At 18.1% G+C, this 21,349-nt stretch overlaps 4 protein-coding genes across 4 annotated transcripts; 2 read left to right on the plus strand and 2 right to left on the minus strand.

The window, feature by feature from the left end:
* Window positions 1-497: 497 nt before the first annotated feature.
* PADL01_1211700 (DNA helicase MCM8, putative) lies at window positions 498-4,173 on the minus strand (the record flags this gene model as incomplete). Its single annotated transcript, XM_028683071.1, has 4 exons — window positions 498-565; window positions 676-751; window positions 876-4,039; window positions 4,128-4,173. The coding sequence occupies 4 exons, from the start codon at window positions 4,171-4,173 to the stop codon at window positions 498-500; spliced, it is 3,354 nt and encodes a 1,117-aa protein (XP_028539285.1).
* Window positions 4,174-6,774: 2,601 nt separating this feature from the next.
* Window positions 6,775-8,057, plus strand: PADL01_1211800 (heat shock protein DNAJ homologue Pfj4; the record flags this gene model as incomplete). The annotated part of the gene is made up of 4 exons (XM_028683072.1): window positions 6,775-6,880; window positions 7,098-7,199; window positions 7,387-7,650; window positions 7,795-8,057. 4 exons carry the CDS (start codon window positions 6,775-6,777, stop codon window positions 8,055-8,057), a joined length of 735 nt encoding a protein of 244 aa, XP_028539286.1.
* A 1,059-nt stretch (window positions 8,058-9,116) lies between these two features.
* On the minus strand, window positions 9,117-10,286 carry PADL01_1211900 (mitochondrial ribosomal protein S18 precursor, putative; the record flags this gene model as incomplete). The annotated part of the gene is made up of 1 exon (XM_028683073.1): window positions 9,117-10,286. One exon carries the CDS (start codon window positions 10,284-10,286, stop codon window positions 9,117-9,119), a length of 1,170 nt encoding a protein of 389 aa, XP_028539287.1.
* Window positions 10,287-11,683: 1,397 nt separating this feature from the next.
* PADL01_1212000 (lysine-specific histone demethylase 1, putative) lies at window positions 11,684-20,246 on the plus strand (the record flags this gene model as incomplete). Its single annotated transcript, XM_028683074.1, has 2 exons — window positions 11,684-19,945; window positions 20,097-20,246. 2 exons carry the CDS (start codon window positions 11,684-11,686, stop codon window positions 20,244-20,246), a joined length of 8,412 nt encoding a protein of 2,803 aa, XP_028539288.1.
* Window positions 20,247-21,349: the final 1,103 nt, after the last annotated feature.

The raw sequence follows: 21,349 nt of genomic DNA on the forward strand, positions 1-21,349 counted from the left end.
ATAGTTATATATACATATATATGTATGTATTAATATATGTAATATTTATATATGTTAATTTTTTTATAAGCATTTTGTTTTTTTCATATGGCAAAAAAATAAAATAAAATAAAACCAACCAAATATATTACATATATATATAATATATATACATATATATATTTATAATTATAATGAAAAAAAATTTATTTTTTAAATATTTATATATACATAACAAAAAAAAAAACAATATAACATTTAAAAATTAAAAATTAAAATTAAAAATTATTAAAACATATATTTTATATTTACAGATATTTTGTTCTTTTTATAAAGATTAACAAATTGAAAGTCATCTATGGTATAATCATAAATATATATATACATATATATATATTGAAAAAAAATACAATGTATTAATTATAATGAAAAATAAAAAGCTTAAAAGCACATAAAAAAAAATAATATATATGTTATATATATATATATATATTGTAATTTTCATTTTTCATATATTTCTATTTTAAATAAAAAGAATCTACTTGCCAATAACCTCCCTTATATAAAATAAAACCTTCGTTGTTTACTATAAAAAAAAAAAAAAATTAATATATATTAATATATATTAATATACAAGTTCATCAACATATAAATATATTTATTTATTTTTGAAATAATTTATTTTTTCGGATTTACCAAAATGAATTAATGCCTCATCTGTTACGTTTGAATCGGCGGAAAGAATAATTGATCTAGCCAAATTGTGTAATTCCTAAAAAATAAAGATATACATATATATATATATATATATATATATATGTGTACATTTATATATACATATAATAATTTTTTTTTTTTTTTTTTTTTTTTTTTTTTTTTTTTTTTTTTTTTTTTACCTTATTATATATTTGGTTGTCTTTTAGTTTTGCTTGTTCTATAATTTTTTGCTTAAATACGTGTGATAAGGCTGCGAGTGATTTTCCTTTATTTTTTTTTGTAGTAGGTTTTTCTTTAAAATTCAATGTTTTTAAGTGTAAAGGATAAAATATGGTTTTCTGATATATTTCTACTACCTCCTTTGCATGTCTTAGTGTTACTATGTTTGATAAATCTGCTCGTGCTCTTGCTTGACATAATCTAATTAATGATTCAAGTTGTCTAATTGTTATAGGTACACTTATATCATTATGAGTATTAGCCAAATTACGAAGATGCAAATAAAATTTACGGACATATTTTTTTGCATCTTCAGATAATTTAGGGAATATATATTTCCTACAATATTTTATATATACTCCAATTAATTCTAATGGTAAATAATTTTGTTCATCTATTTGTTTACATTTATAAAGAAGATCATCTTTTATTGAAAAAATGTAAGGACTAGATTCATCTCTTTTTCTTTTTTTTCCATGTTTTTCTTTTTTTTCATTATTTCTATGATGGTCTTCATCACTTTGAGATGAATCATAAGATGAATCATTACTATTATCACCACTTTTATAATGAGTATGTTTTGTATCCTCATTTTCTGAGAAATCATTTTTTTTTTTATTTGGATTAATTAAATAGTTTGAAATGTGATAATCTTTTTCCTCTGATATGTTATCAGCTAAAAGAAATACTAAATCAAATCTACTTAATAAGGGGAATGGGATTTTAATATTATCAAATATACTTTTTTTATAATTATATTTACCTTCTTTTGGATTTGAAGCTGCAATTATAGTACATCGTGTTTTTAAATTACATACAATTCCAGCTTTGCTTATATTAATAGACTGATTTTCCATACATTCTAAAAATGATTGTTGATCATTTAATGATATCTTATCTAATTCATCTATACAACATACACCTTTATCTGATAATACTAAAGCACCTCCTTCTAAAGCATATTCATTATTTGAAGTATCTTTAACAGCACATGCAGTTAATCCATTTATAGTAGTAGATGTACTACAAATAAATAAACTCTTTTCCATAATATTACTAATATATTGTAATATTCTACTTTTACCTAATCCGGGATCTCCTATTAATAAATTATGTATATTTCCTCTTCTTTTTATTTGACTGTTATCATCATATATAGTTTTACCACCTAATAAACTTAATAATAAACCTGCTTTAATATAACTATTCATTATAATACGTGGACAAAAGGAAGATATTAATAAATAAAATTTATTATAACCTATTTTTTGCATATCCTGAATAAATTCTAAAACTTTACTATCTAATTCGTTATTTAAATGAAAACTATTATTATTATTATTATTATTATTATTATTGTTGATATTATTATTAGTGATATTATTTTTATTTTCATTATGATAATTTTCATTCTCTTCATCACTACTATTAATATAATGCACATTTCTATTAGTATCATTTTCTTCATTTATATAATCACCATACATGTTTATCACATTATCATAAAAGTTATCCTTATCTTCAAATAATATATCATCACTCTTAAATGCTAATACATCATTGTTTTGATCTTTGTAATATTTGTTATATTTGTATGAGGGAACAACACATTCTTTATTATTTATATATAGTGGTATATCTATATTATTATTCAACTGGTCTATTTTATGCAGATTACAATTTTTTTTAGGAAGTATACCATTTTCTTCTTCCTCACCATTAATCATAATAATATTATCATTTAATACATTTTGATGGTTATCATTTTGTTTATCTGAAGAGAGATATATATTTGTTTTTTTTTTTATTTTATCTCCATGTAGATTATCATGTTCTATATTTTCAGCTTGTCTTAATCCACTCTTCAAATAATCATTGTTATTCCTTTTGTAGTTTCGCATTGTATTATCAACTTTATCTATATAAGATTCCCATAAAAAAGAGGTGTGTATTTTATTTTTAATTTCTTTTATTTTTTCAACATTGAAATAATTGTTATTTAAATATTTTTTAGAAGACAAAGGAAAAATAGATAAACAATCAATATACATATTAAAAAGAGAATTCTTCCCATTAATTAAATGACTATTATTAAAAGATATAACTTTAAGAATGCCTAAAGCTTCTACATAATTACCAGGTATACATGAATTAACAAAAAATTTAGATGCTTCCAAAGTAACTGTTAAATTTTTAATATTAGTGTCATTTGTTTCATATATATTATTCATAATTTTTCTATTTTCCTTTAATATTATTTTTTGATATTCTAAAGATTTAGCTGATTCTCTAATAGGTAAAAAATTTTTTCCATCACAATTATTATTTATACATTTTCTTGGAGGTTCAAATTTCCCATCCATGAATTCAACTTTAATTATACATTTACATTTATCACAAAGAAAGTTCAGATTAGTAATTAATAATTGAATAGGTGATACTCTTAATACACTTCCTCTTAAACATATTAATTGATTTACTTTTTCACTTTTTAAACTTTCAAATTTATCTACTTTATTCCAATTATATAAATATATAGTTACTTTATTTGTAAAAAAAAAGTTTCTAAAAATTTCAGATTCTTTATATCTATCGTATTTTAATTCATTTATTAAAAAATATTCATTTGCTAATGGGTCTATTTCATCTTTTGAAGAAAATAAATCCATTTTGTATTTATTACTACAATATATATTATTATTATTATTAATAATGTTATTTATATTTTTTTTTTTCTTACTCTTTTTATTATCATTATTATTATTATTATTATTATTATCATTATTATTATTATTATTACTATTAATATCATTATTATTATTATTATTATTATTATTTTTTTCATCACAAGGTAGTGTTTTATCGTCTGTCACTTTATCTAGACATAAGAATCTAAATAATAAAAGATGCAGAGACACCTTCATAAATTTTAAAACTACTTCTGGATTTTTCTTAAGTTCATGTAAGTATACTTCATTGTTTGGTGGCGCATTCTTACTTATTATTTTTTTATTATCCAAAAAAAATTCTAATTTTAATATTACCTCTTTATCTATATTAAACAAATCTTTCCAGTTTGTTTTAAAAAAGGATACCCAATTTAGTATGAGTGTCTTCACGTCATCTAAAAAAAAAAAATAATAATAAATAAATATATAAAAAATAAATAATAAAAAATACATAATATATAATATGTAATACACATTTAATACCATTCAATTCGGATTTATTAAAATAAAGTTCTACAATTAAATCCATCTAAATTTTTTTATTAAGAAAGAATAACTTTTGAAATTCTTTTCTTTTTCTTTGTTCATTAGATTGTTTCTTTTTTTTTTTTTTTTTTTACATATATGTTATTCAATAAAAAAAAAAAAAAAAAAAAAAAGGTTATCCCCACGATATCATAATATCATAATTTTAAAAAATACACGTAATTTTTTTTTTTTTTTTTTTTTTTTTTTAATAAATAATTAAAATATGAACTGAAATGTAATTATTTAAAATAAATAATTATTAAAAAAAAATAATATAATTGTTAAAATATAAACAACTTTGCATATAATATATATATATATATATATAACATATATTATGTATATACATATTTTATTTTATTTTGTTTTATATTATATTATATTATATTATATTATATTATATTATATTTTTTTTTTTTTTTTTTTTTTTTTTTTTTTGTTAAAAAAAGATAATCATTATCGCTTAAGAGAGGGATAAAATAAGATAACATTTCTTTTATAATTTTAATATATATATATTCATAATATTAGAAGAAATATGTTAATATTTAAAAAAACATATATTTAATTATAACAATATTTTCATCAATATACATATATTGAATATATATATGTAATATCTTTAAAAATATTGAACAAAATATATATTAAATTATACTTATTTTAAGATGTTAAAGTGTAATATATTTTAAAAGGATAAATACACACACACATATATATATATTTGAACTTTTATATATTTTTTTAAACGTAAGAGTTCTAGATAATTAATTATAAGAAATTATAGAGAATATGCATAATTATTATAATATTATTATATATAATCTCTTAATATAATCTAAGTTTTAAATGGTATTTCAAAAATAAAATAAATACATTCTTATTTGTGGTATATAAGATAAGGTTATATTTTTCTATTTTTCTTCACATATATAATATGCATAATATTTTACGCGCAATTCTTTCTTCTTTTTTCTTTTTTTTTTTTTTTTTTTTTTTTTTTTTTTCTTATTTATTGAATATGTAATTCTTTTCTTCATAAGAAGGAATATTTTTTATTATTATTCCAATATGAAATAATAAATTAAGTAACATATAAACGTCTATAATATTATGATAAAACTTAAAATATGATTTTATTATTGTATTCTTTGAAAGATCCTTTTATAGACATCTATAAAAATACATTTTCTATATGAGGAGGAAATAATAACAAGAACATATTTATTATTGATACATTGTATTTATAATTAATATTTAACATATGCTAATTATTACAAATAACATTAATTATATATATATATATGGATGGATTTATCTCTTTTTTTTTAAAAGAACAATAAAATATCTTATTACTATTATAACATAATTTCCAATTCTAAGAGCCATTTAATAAAATGTATAATATATGAATTTATTTTCTTATTTATTCTTATTTCATTTTAAGATAAAATAATATTTTTATGTATAAACACACATTGGAATGTTCTAATGAATTCGTAATATATATAATATATAGTTCTTTAATTTTTTTTTTTTTTTTTTTTTGGATCACATAATATATTTTATGCATGCAAAGCAACCTTTTGATACTTTCATTATAAAAAAAAATATACATTTTTTAAAAATTTATAAGTATCAAATAATAAAATTAATTTAAAAAAAAAAAAAAAAAATCTAATAAAATAAGAATATTGATAGAAAATTATAAAGCATATATATTTATATATATTATTATGTATATATAGTAATATATATAAATCATACATATATATTTTTATGTATATTATTAATATACTTTTTTTTTTTTTTTTGCCTTAGTAAATATATATAAATACATATATATATATATATATATTAAATATATATGTATTATTTTTAATTATATTATTTTTATATCTACATATATAAACATCACTATTATAATATATATTACCAATTATATTTTATTCTTATATGTAAAAAATTATTATATGTATAATTTTTTTTTTCTTTTTTTTTTTTTTTTTTTTACATACATATATATTATAATAAATAATAATTATAATGTAAATTTGTATATTTATATTACATATATAATACATATATTTAAAAGTATTATAATATCATATATATAAATAAATATGAGAACATTTTTTTTTTTTTTTTTTTCATATATAATTAAAAAAGTACATTATATATATATATTTATATCAAAATTATAAGTAATGTATTTATATTATTATATATATAAATATATATATATATATTATTACTCTTTTATATATAAATTTTATCCATATATTATATATATATATATTATATATTATATACATATAAAGAAAAATTGCTTTTTTATATATTAAACATATATAAAAAGTTTTTATATACATATATTATTTTTTTAATTAAAAGAAGAAATGAATTTTATTTTTATATTTTAATTAAAGGAAAAATAATTAACATTTTATTGTTAATTGTAAATCACTAATAGTAAATCTCTATAATAAGAGATTTTCATATATAAAAAGAATTAAATAGAAAAATATAAAAAAAAAAAAAAAAAATAATAAATTAAAAAAATATAAAGAAGGAAATAAAGAAAGAATATAAGTTTATAAAAATGCCAAGGAGGGTAAATTATTATGAAGTTTTAGGTGTCCCTCAAGATGCAGATTTAGCAGTTATTAAAAAGTCATATAGAACATTGGCTATGAAATGGCATCCAGGTAAATAAAAATATATATATATATATATATATATATATGTATATATAATTATATATATGTTTATCTCGTATGTGATTTTTTTTTTTATTTCATAAAAAGCAAAAGAATATTTATATATATATATATATATACATATATTTATGTAATTACTTTTTATTCTTTTGACATATATAAATAATAATACATTTAAATACATATGATATTTTTGTCTTGATAGATAAGAACCCTAATAATAAAGCTGAAGCTACTGAAAGATTTAAGCAAATTTCTGAGGCTTATGAAGTATTATCTGACCCAAAGAGAAGAAGAAAATATGATTGTAAGGATATATATGGAATATATATATATATATATATATATATATATATATGTATAAGTGATTGTATTTCTTTTTTTCATTTAATGATGCACAATTTATAAAATCTATTGAGTTTAATATTATGTTAACACATACACATATATATGTATATATCTTTATTTTTATTTATTTTTTTAATTTTTTATAGTGTATGGAACAGATGAGAGTTATATGACTGATGAGAATGACGAATTTTCCAACTTTCATAAGAATTTTGGATTTAATGATGCACAGAGAATATTTGAAATGTTTTTTGGTGATTCATCACCTTTTGGTAATGATTCATTTTTTAGTGATGTAATGGGTTCATCATTTGTTGATAAAAGAAGAGGTAGAGTTCCTAGATCGAATGATCCATTTGACAATTTTTTTGGTTCCTCATTTAATGTATCTTTTGGTTCATCTTTTGACAGTAAGTGTTAATATAATAGTAGAAATTAAAAAAATAAATAAATAAAATATAATATAATATAATATAATAAGAAAATAATTATTATGTTAACACATACAACCATATATATATATATATATATATATATATATTTATTTATTTTAGATTTCATGGATGGGGGATCTTGTTTTACCTCTGTTGAAACCTCTACATCTAATGGAGGAAAATTTAAAAACAGGGTAGTAAAAACATCAACATCTAAAACTACGTCAATAATAAATGGTAAAAGAGTTACAAGAATTGAAACTGTCAAAACTTTACCAAATGGAACTGTTGAAAGAACTGTTACAGAAAGAGAAGAAGATGATAGAGGAAATATTAACATCAGACAATTACCAGCTCATGAATTAAGAAGAAACAAAAGATAAATAATGACATATATATATATATATATATATATATATATGCGTGTGTGTGTATTTTAATTTATAATTATTTTTATTATATTTACCCAATTGATTTATCACTTTTATTTATTATTATAATGGTTTCTCCAAAAAAAAAAAAAAATAAAAATAAAAATATATATTACTATATCATTATTCTTATTATTCAATTTTTTTTTTTTTTTTTTTTTTTTTCATACCATCTTATATAAATATATCATATATATATATCATATATATATTACTTATGTATATATTTTCTAATTTAAAATTTATTTTTATAATATACCATTTTTCGAAGTCTATATTAATTATATCTTTTTCCAGTGTATTCATTTTATAATTTTTTTCAAAGACAAAAAATAAGAATTATATATATATATATATATATATATAACATATATATTATATACATGTTATTATATAAATATCAATTTGGAAAAAATAAATAATACTTATATGTACATGTATATGTTATTATTTATTTTTTTTTTTTTATTATATTATTATTTATTCACACTTTCATATCATATTATATCATTTTTTTTTTTTTTTTTTTTTTTAATCATTGATTGTATATATGTTTACATTATTTTGTAATAAAATAATTGGTACATATATCTATATATATATATATATATATATATTATATATATAGATAAAAAATATTAACATATTCGTAAAAATTAATACTTTTTATAACCATATGATTAATATTAGGAAATGTATAATTTCTTTTTTTTTTTTATAAATAAAAATGTTTATATAAAAAATTATGATGGAATATGTTTATTGAATTATAATATTATGAGTATAACATATGAGGGGGGTGCAAAAAAATATAAATATAAATATAAATATATATATATATATATATATATTTATATATGTCAAATGAAAAAATCAATAGGCACAAAAAAAAAAAAAAAAAAGTAAAAAGAAATAATAAATCAAAATATATAATCACAAAGATATGTCACATATTTTATAAATTGTCATATTTATTAAATATTAAATTTTTTTCGTTTTAATTTTTTTCTTTTAATATTTATAAAAATTCTCATAATAGTTTTTCTTATATTTTTGTAACATTTGTGAGAAGGGTTCCTTTTTTTCGGTTACATTTTCTTCTTCTTGATTCTGTGCGGTCTTTTCATTTTTATCTTTTTCTTTCTTTGATTCATAGAAAAAATATTTGTAATAATTGAGAGAAGGATATCTATTTATCATAACTTTTATGATTGCCTGTGCTCTTAAATCATTTAATTGAATATATCGATGAATTAATTCATCTAATAAAAATTGTAAGGGGTCCATTAAAGGAATGAGATCATCTTTTTCAGGTTTTTTATCATATGGATATAAAGCCATTCTTCTAGCTATACATATAGATTTAAATATTTGTATTTGTTGTTTTCTTGTGGTCATATTAATTTTTCTAGGTAATATTAAACCATTTTCACCTATAAAATGATGTAATAAATGAGTATATCTCCATATAAATGGACTTTTTATATTTAATATTTTTCTTTTATTAAAAGATGGATTCCAATATTTTTCATCTTTATCATGACATTCCATTTGTTGTTCTTTTATATCATTATCCATATTTAAATTAAAATGTTTATTATATTCTTCTGAATAGGGATTATATAATTTATATTGTTCCTTCAAAGATTTTTTTATAGCTCTTCTTTGTTTTTTTAATTCAACAATACTTGCCATTTTTGAATATTCATTAAATTCATATAAAATTTCTTGTTTTAAATTATCTACATCTTTGAAAGGATTCCAATAAGGATCAATATATATATCTTTATAACTTAAATTGGAAATATGTTTTTGTTTCTTATTAATTCTTTCAAAAATATTTCTTGTTATTTTTAATTCTTCTCTATTTAATTCTTCAATAACAGGAGAATTGTCATATTCTACACTATCTTTATCAACTTTTTTTTTCATTCTATATAATTCTTCTAAGCATTCATCAAATAAAGCATTGCATGAATTCTCTTTGGAAACTTTCACATCTTCTAAATTTTTATTTAATTTCATTTTCTTATTATTATTATTATCATCTATTGTATTCTTTATCGGTTCTTTTGTGTGCTCATTTATGAACCCTCTCATAAATATAAGTTTATTATTACAACGCACATGAAATGTGTCAAGAGTCTTTTTTAAATTATTTTTTCTTAACAAAACAATCATTTTTATGGGTATATAAACTGAAAACAATATTAAACAACCATGTTTTAAAATATGAAAAAGAATATATATAAATATATATGTGTAGATTTATGTATGTATTTATATATAAAGGATAAAATTATTTTATATAAAAATGATGGAAATTTATTATATACATATATATATATATATATATATATTTATATTTATGAGTTTATTTTTTCATTTTTATTATTTTTCATCCTTTATATTAGTAGAGTGCTTAAAAATTTAACATAAGACGATAATATTATTCATATAAAATGTGACAAAAAAAAAAAAAAAAAATAATAAAATATAAATTACATATATGTATATATATATATTTATAATACAATAATTATATGAAATTTATATTTTAATTTTTCTTATAAGATATACATTAATAAAATATATATAATATTATAAATAAAAGGTATATAAAATAAGTATACATATATAATTATATTATATACATATTAATACATTTATATGTATATTCTATTATTTGGCAATGATTATGGGATTAATCTTTTTAAGGCTCTATAGAGTTATCTCTTTTTTTATTTTTTTTTTAAATTATTTAAAATTTTTATATTATAATGAGCTATTTATAAAAAAAAAAAAAAAAAAAAAAAAAATACATATATATATATATATATACATTAAGCCTTTTAGTATTATATCTTTTTTCTTAATAATTATTACATGTATTAAAAATAAACCCATAAAATTTTTTTTTTTTTTTTTTTTTTTTTTTTTTTTTTTCTTTTTTCTTTTTTCTTGGATGTTAATTATCCGATAAACTTCTATTTGTTAAAACATGTTATATTTGCTTTTATAAAATATTTTAACTTTTTATTTTTTTTAATTATCATTTGGGTATTCTCATATAAATATATATTTTATTTTTTACACGATATAAAAATTTATAGTAAAAATGTAAAACTGCACAAGGGAAATAAAAAATGAACCATTTCTTATCAAGTTTTTTTTTTTTTTTTTTTTGAAAGCAAAAAAAGAAAGTCATTATAAAATTTTTAAATACAAATAAATATAAATATATATATATATATATATATATATATATATATATATATATATTTTTATATTTATATATATTTATATATTTATATATATTTATATGTATGTATAAATTTTATCAAAATAATTCTTCATTTTAAATAAAAAACGACTAATAATAAAGAAACATATTGACAAACAGAATTAAGAAATATTATGAGACATTATTTGAATAAATTAATACATATGTATATTATTATCTATACATTTATTTTGTGAACGTGCTCACATTTTTTTTTTCTTTTTCTTTTTCTATTTCTTTTTCTATTTTGTTTGAATATAAAATAAAAAGGCAACGTTTGTTATTTTCAAAAATTATGGGAAAAGAAAAAGAAGATCATGAACAAAATATGGTGAAGAGGAGTAATGATTTAAAAAGGAAAAATAATAAAAATTATAATATAAATAATAACATAGGTAATAATAAAAGTGATAATATAAATAATAATATAAGTAATAATATGTGTAATAATATAAGTCATAATAATCATGATATTATTAAAACGGAACATTTAAAAAATATGAATATTATGAATAACCATATGGATAATAATTATAAACATAAAAATAATGGATTGAATATTTATAATAAAAAAAAAAAGAAAGGTTATAATGAGGATGAAAATTTAAAAACAAATACTAAAGAAACATATGACATACTTTATTCTTATTTAAAATTATCAGAAAAAAGAAGCTTACAACAATCAGATATGATAAAAGATAAGATGTCTGAGCAAGATTTGTTTAAAAAGGTATTTTCACAAGAATTAAAAAAACATAATATAGATTTAATTATGATAAATAATAAATTATATATATGTATAAAGTTTATTCAAAATATTGAGAATTTAATACCATATTTTAAAAGAGAAATTTTTTTTAAAACATTGAGAGGAAATAATATTATATTATTACTAGCCAAAAAATATGAAGTAACAGAAGTTTTAATAAAAAGTCTATATTTAAAACAAACCATTTCAGAATTCTTTACAAAAAATTATACAATTGAAGAATTTATTGTTCGTAATAATTTTATGAACAAATATGTAATATATAAAAATATAGTTATTAACAATTTTTTTCCTTTACAAAAGAATAATACAAATGATAATTCTATAAAAAAAAATAAAGATAATAATAATAATAATAATAATAAAATATATATTGATCATGAAGATATAAATAATTTTGTCGAATATGTTCATGATCTTGAAGAAAATCAAAAATATTCATCACACACATTTGAAAAAAAATCATATAAAAAAAATATAAAATACATAGAAAGTATTGAAAAATCTCACAATAATAATAAAGCACAATATATTCAAGAGTGTGAAAAGGCAAATACACAAAATGAAAAAATTCCATATTTGAAGCAAAAAAAAGGAATAAATAAATATAACAAGGAAAAGGATAAAATATGTGATGATTCTAACTTCAACAGCAATATGGAACATATTAATGTGTTAGATAATAACATGTGTAATAAAAAAAATATAAAAAAGTTCAAAAAGAATAATATGATCGAATTTATGGTTGACAATTATGTAATTAATGATGTTTCAAATAAAATGAACAGTCATAATAAATCGCTACAACCAAGTAATAATTATTCTTCATTCAAAATGCCAGATGACAACAATCAAATTAATAATAATATAATCTCTAATGTAATATTAAATAATGAATTCAATTTGGATGTAAAAAAATGTAAAACTACAGAAAAAAGGAAATACACAAAACGATTAAGTAAAACGGATGAAGGAGATATGTTAAAATTTGTAAAGGAAAAAAAAAAAATATTAAATAAAGAAAAAAAAATGAAAGCAAATGAAGACAAAAAGCAAAAGAAAAAAGAAAAAATTACGAAAAAAAAAGAACTTTTAATGCTGGAAAAAGAAATACGAAAGAAATTGAAAGAAGAAAAAAAATTAAAAGAAAAAGAAGAAAAGAAAAAGGAAAAAGAAAAATTATTAAAAAGTGAAAAAGAAATTAGAAAGAAAATAAGGGAAGATAGGAAAAGACAAAAAGAAGAATTTCTCAGAAAAATGAAAGAAGAAAAAAAAAAATTAAGAGAGGAAAGAAAAAAATTAAAACAAGAAATTTTAAAGAGTATTAAAGAAGAAAGGAAAAAATATAAAGAACTCAAATCTAAATTTAAAAAAATTAGTAAAAATGAGAATCATTTATCTAAAGATAAAAAAAAAAAACAAAAAAAAAATGATGAATCGAATCAATCAAATATGAATAAAAATGTATATAGTAATGATAAAAAAAAAAAAAGGAAGAAAAATCATGATATCTCATTAGGTATAAAAAAAAAGAAATGTACTAAAAATGATTTATTATTTAATTCTATTGATGATATAAAAAGTGATTCATTATCTGTTATTAGCTCCTTTCCAACTTTTGATAATATTGAAAAAGAATCAGAGGATAGGAACCAAATAAATAATCTATTAGAATTAATTGAAATTAACAAAATTGTAAATACACAAGAGAAGAATGATTACATAAAAAATTTGAAAAAATCAAAGTCAAAAGGTGTAAATATAAATAAAGAGAAAATAAAACAAAATCAAAATTTATCAAAAGGAAATAATAAATTGATTACAGAAAAGGATGAAAATGATCCATTGGATCCAATAAATTCTCAATTAAATATGAATGGTTTTTTAATTAATAATATGAAAACAATAAAAAAAAAATACAAAAAAAAAAATGTTCCAAAGGAAGATGTTCCAAAGGAAGATGTTCCAAAGGAAGATATTCAAAATGAAAATAATTCAAACAACTATATTTTAAATCAAGATACTTGCAATAAAAATATTATACATTCAAACAATTCATTACACAATATAGATAACATGTATTATAATAAAAATACGAAGAAAGCAGAAAAACAAAACAAAAATGATATAAACGAATTAATATTAAAAGGGATGAAATGTTTTGGAGATATAAAAAATTTAAAAAGTTTAGAAAAAGTTTTAGGAATAAATCAATCAAAACGTAAAAATAAAATCGACTCACTGGTGCCTATACCTAATAACGTTATTGAAAAAAATGTAGCAAAAAAAATAGTTTTGAATAAACATGAACATATAAAAAATAATGATGATGTAAAAAAAAAAGTCAAAACGAAAAAAAATATATCTTTATTTGGAATAGTAAAACCACAAGATATAATAAAAAGAGGTCTAAATAATATATATCATAATATTGAAGATAATCAAAAGTTATATACCGATGTTCTAATTATAGGTGCAGGTATATCAGGATTAGCTGCTTCCTATTATTTAAATAAATGTAATGCAAAATTTTTAGTTATTGAAGGTCGAAATCGTATAGGAGGTAGAGCATTTTCAACTATATTACCAGAAAGAATTATAAATAATAAAATATTACCAGAAACAGTAGTTGATTTAGGTGCGAATTATTTACATTGTTGTGATAATGCCGATTTATCTAATGATAAAAAAGGAAAGAAAAAATCTGAGTTCAAAAATTTTAGTGAGATGAGTAATGAGAAAATTATTCCAACAGAAGAGGATATAGAATGTGAAGATAACTTTATTTGGAATATGAAAAAAAAAACGAAAAAAAAAAAAAATAAAGTTATAGTTAATAAAAGAAAAAATAAAAAAAATAAAGATAATTGTAATGATAAAAATAAAAATGGGAACATTTCAATATATGATATACAAAAAGAATATGAAACAAATGTAACTTTATTTAAAGAAGAATATTCAAAATTGATTAATGATTTTGCATGCTTTCCTTATTCTGAATATGTTAATAATTCCAAACAGGATGAATATAATAATGATGATATGATGAATAACTTTTACGATGAAAATAAAAACATGTATAGATACTATAATATTTATAATAATATATATAGTAACGCCAATATATATAATAATCAAAGGTGTTACAGTGATGGAGATTATTTTTATAGTAGACGTATAAAAAATAAGAGAAAAATAAAATTGAGAAATAACATGCTATTTATGATAAAAAATAATATTGATAATATACGTAATTATTTTAAAATATATAATAAAGATAAGAAAGATAATATATTAAATTTCTTTAAAAGTTTAGATGAAGATATCCATTTTTATAATAATTTAAGTGATACTTGTGTAAACGTATCTTCTCAGGTGAATGCAAAAAATAAGTATACAAACAAGTCAAATAAATTATTAAAAATATTATCATTTAATAAAGACACTAGAAGGAGAAGAGAATATGATAAATCGGTTACAAAACTAGCCGAAAAATTAAAACCAAGAGTTTCTTTAGTTTGTGGCAAGGATAACTGGGAGTCAACTTTTTACGCACACTGGTATAATAATGAAAATGGAAAAAAAATTAAAAGTTTTAAAATTTATAGAGTGAATTTGTTATGTGATAAAATAAGAGTAAGAGCTGCTCGAAAAATTAGAAAATATTTATTTATTGGTCCTAATAGTATTGAAGAATATGTAAATGATATAAAAGGGGAGGATCATGAAAAGAGTAATAATAATTATATAAGTGATGATACAAATGAAAAAGAAAGTGATTATTTCAATAATAGTGATATATTTAAAGAAGATAAACAAATGAATAATAATAATATTGTTATTGATGATACGTACAATAAAGAAATATTATTTAATAATAATTACGAAACGAATGATAAAAGAAAAGAAAATATAATAATTCACAAGGAAAATTTTGAAGAAGATGATTCAAATAATAATGATATAGATGGTGTATATAGTATAAATGATTTATTTAATAAAAACAGTAATGGTGATATGAAAATGGAACATTTAATTGGAAAGGAATATAAAGAAAATGAAAAAAATGGAGATAGTGAAAAAAATGGAGATAATGAAAAAAATGGAGATAATGAAAAAAAACCAAATAATGATAAAATATTAAAGAAACATTTAACTAGTTCAAAAAAGAAAACATCCAAAGTTGATATGAATAATATATTAAATTATGATAAGAATGCTATAATATATAATAATTATTATGATTATGGTGATATATATAATAAGGTTGTAAGAAACGTATCATGTATTAATAAAAATATTGAAGATGAAGAAGAGAAAAAAAGAATAATAAAACAAGAAGATATATCAAAAACTGAATTATTTTATAATAATAAAAAAAGAAGAAGTATGTGGGATTTATTAATGGAATGTACAGAAGAAATATTTAATGAAATGGATATAAATCAAGAAAATTTTACAATGGAAGAATGGAAAATGTTAATGGTAACATTACAATCAAGATATGGTTATGGAAGTGATTTAAGAGAAACATCTATAGCAATGTCAAGATTACCATTTTCTAATTATTTAGATATTGATATATGTCCAAAATATGGTAGTAATAATTATATATTAAAAAATAAAAAATATTATGACAGAATCAAAAAAAATGAACAAACACCTTATATTAGTTCATTTAAAGATTTAAATACTTCAGATAAAATTGTTGTTGATGGTTGGAAATGGCTAATTAATTATTTATCAGAAGATATTCAAAATAAAATTTTCTTAAATACAGTTGCTGAATTGGTATATATAAAAGATAAAAATAATGATAAATACATATATCATATGGATAATGAAAATTATGAGATTAATCAGAATAACAATTTATCTTTTTTAAATACCCAAGGAAATAATATTAATAATACACAAAGTGTTGATAATAATTATATAAGTGATTCTCATGTAACAAAAAATAATGACATATTTATAACAAAAAATGAAATGTCAAGTAAGAGTATACAATATATAGATGAGAATTTTTTAATAAATCATTTAATAAAAGAAGATTATAAATTAGGAGAAAATAAAGAAGAGGATTATAAAGTTATGATTAAATGTAAATGTTATGATACCAATTTAAAAAATATTAATAAACATTTTCATGGTACTTCAGATTTAAATAATTGTAATAATAAAAATATAACAATTTATGCAAAATATGTAATAGTAGCTTTACCACTTGGATGTTTAATAGATAATGATAAAAAAAGAAAATTAAAAACATGCTTAAAATTTAAACCAGAATTACATCCATTAAAATTGAGAGCATTACAAAATTATAAAATGGGAAATCATAATAAAATTATATTAAGATTTTATCCATATAATTTTACATGGCCTTTTGATAGTTTACAAATAAATTGTATTGATCAAAAATTTCAATTTTTAAATTTACATGCATATGGGAAAATTGGATGTATATTAGTTCATTGTTTCCCACCTTGGTCATGTACATATGGATATATTAAAAAAGAATATTATATAATAAATGAATGTTTATATACATTAAATAAAATGTTTGAAAAAAGTGGGAAGAAATTACCAATATTAGTTGATTATATTATAACCAAATGGCAAGATGATAATTTCTCTTTTGGTTCATATGCATATCCATATATAAATTGTAATGATAATGATTTAATATATTTAAGATCACCTCATCCAATTAATAATCCAAGGGTTGTTTTTTGTGGAGAATATCTATCCAAGAGTTATTTTCAATGTGTTGATGGTGCATATGATACAGGCATACGGGCAGCTGAAGATATTGCACATATTGGATTACATTTAAAAAATAATGAAAATCAAAATTATAAAACTGATGTGTATATATTCCCACAAAATAAATGTCCTTTTACAAATATACCATTACCACCTATAAAAAAAAAATTCTTGGGTTTTTATATAACAGATGGAAGTGATGAGGCGCTAACAGATTATGAAAGTTCATCCGACGATAATATTAATATAAATAGTAATAATATAAATGGTAATAATATAAATAGTAATAAAAATAATTATTATTATAATAATATTCCCATATCTGTTATGAAAAAGGAATATGAATTCTTATTATATTCCTTACAGTCCATACAAAATATATTCAAATATCTGAAACAGCAAAATACACATAAAAATCTTAAATTGGATAAACATAAAAATGTTATAAAAAAAGAAACTAATGTATTAAAACGTAGTACATATAACAAAGAAATTATATATAATACCTACGAATCATTAACAAACAATTCTTTAATTAATTTTGAAGATAAGAAAAATAACGATGTTAAGAGTAATTGCAGTACCTTATTAGTAAATGTATGTGAATATAATAATAAAGGTACTGATGAAATACAGAATTTTGATAGAACCAACTCTATTAATAGTTATAAAAATGGTTCATTTTTTTTAGATTTATACTCACAATATAGTGAAAATGATAATAATAAGAATGAAGCAAATTATATCTGTACACTTGAAAGTTTTAATAATGTTCAGAGAAAGTATAAAGGAGATGATAATGACATTTATATTGACCCATATAATGACCCATATAATGACCCTTATAATGACCCTTATAAGGACCCATATAATGACCCATATAATGACCCATATAATGACCCTTATAATGACAATTGTGCTGCTAATTATAACATCGAAACCTATTCCAATATAACAAATAAGCCCTTTGATTATATTAATAATATTTCTAATTTATTTATAAATAAATATATTATTAAATTGAACGATGCTGTATTTTATAACTATAATGAAATAGAAATGAATATATTAAATAAACCGTATAATGTTCCATATAATAAATCATATTTTATATTATTGCAAACTTTTTCAAATATATTTAAGAAATATTCTAATTTCATTTATTTTATTCAAAAAGAACTATTTTTAAAAATACAAGGGATGAAACATATTCTTTTTGATAATAATCATATGAATGATATGGATAGAAACAAAAATATATATGAACAAAATGAACATATAATAAATGAGGATGATAAAAAAGAGACAACTGTTCATGAGACAATTAAAGAAGTGAATAATATGAATAAACTGGAATTGTCTTTGAATTTATTAAAGTCAAATATAGTATGTAATAATTATGATATAAAAAGAATTAATATTATTCCAAATGAATTAAATATTAATGACATAAATTTAAAAAATAGTACAAGAAAAAATAATAATATAAATAATAAGAAGGATGTGTTAATTGAAACAAATTCGGATATATATAATAATATCGATTTACAAAATAAAATAAAAAACATATATATTAATAACAGAAAAATAAGTTACTTAAATGATTATTTAAAATATGTATTAATACATCTATCAATTAGTAAAAATATATTAGATGAACAAATTATTAATACAAATAATAATAAATGGAATTCTTGTAGTTTTCTTTTTTTTCTTTGTTATATTTTACAGTATATATTAAAACAATTAAAATATGATTTATTTCATGGTAGTATTAATACTAAGGTAGTTATTCAATTATTATGTGATTATATTTATTATCTTATTTTTTGTAAGCATGATATTTTATGTTATAAGTGTATGAACGGTGGAGAACTAAATATGTGTGATTCTTATAACTGTAATAATGCATGGCATACTTATTGTTTAAGCCCTAATGAACATAACATGGATAATAAGAATGATAAATTTTGGTTATGTCCCAGCTGTTCAAATATTGATAAGTCTAAATATGTTCAGGTAAAAAATAAATAAAATAAATAAATAATATATATTGCTTAAGTGTTATAATATTTTTATTTGTACATGTAGTTATATGAAAACAAATAAATAATTATAAATATATATATATATATATATATATATATATTATTTTATTTTATTTTTGTAGAGAGGTTGTTATAATCAAAATGAAATTATGGAAAATTACTGGAAGAGAAGAATTTATATTTATAAAATAAAATTTTTCTTATCAAGAACAAGAAAGATAAGAAAAAGACTAGATTTATTGAAGGCTCACTTATCAAGAAGTGTTCCTTAACTTTTTATTTTTTTATCATACATATATATATATATATATTATTTTTAAATTCATATGTATGGGATTATTAATTTATATTTCTAATTAAAATAAATATTATAACCAAATAAATTAAAATATACCTTTATATATATATATATATATATTTATATCTTTGTTTTGTTTTTAAAAAAAATATCCAGTTATTCTACATTTCAGATATTTCAAATATATATGTTTTATTTTTCAATTTATATATGTAATATTATTAATTTTGCTTTATATTATTTACATATATATGTGTCTAATACATTATTAAATTACATCACAATTTATTAATAGTAATTCATATGTCTCATTTGTTAAGCATTTTAGTAAAAAAAAAAAAAAATCTAATTTATAATTTATTCATTTTTAATAATTTGCTTTTATAACATTTTGATTTGTTGATGTTAATATATACATGTATTAGAAGTAGTATTATATGAATAAAAATATATAATATATATATATATATATATATATATTTATTTATTTATTAATAGTGTCTTATTTATTTATACTTTGAAAACTTTTTTTTTTTTTTTTTTTTCTAAAATGAAAAAAAACACACAATAAAGAATTTATAAATACAATTTATTTTTAAGAAAAAAAATATACACATGAAAATAATGAAATAAAAAAAAAAAAAAAAAAAAAAAAAAAAAAAACCCAAATGTCTCTCTTATTTTTAAGTTCATCCTAACATATATTTTTGCACCATACAAAAATTAACAAGTTATATTTTTTATTATTTAAATATATTTAATATCATTAAATATTCATATAAAAAAAAAAAAAAAAAAAATAGCATATATATTATATATATGTTATATATAATTTTTTAATTTTGTCTTGATTTTAAGGAGAGTTTTTAAGATTATTTAATATTTTGTATTATCAGAATTTTATTTTATTATATTATTTTAAAATAAAACAAAAAATTAATGTATGTATTATATATGTGTATATTTTATATTAGTAAAAGAATACAAGTATATAATATATATATATATATATATATATATATAATATACACTATAAATATAATATATTTATTTAATTTTTTTTTTTTTTTTTAAATG

Source organism: Plasmodium sp. gorilla clade G2 (assembly GCF_900097015.1).
Source record: "Plasmodium sp. gorilla clade G2 genome assembly, chromosome: 12".
NCBI lineage: Eukaryota > Apicomplexa > Aconoidasida > Haemosporida > Plasmodiidae > Plasmodium > Plasmodium adleri (nom. inval.).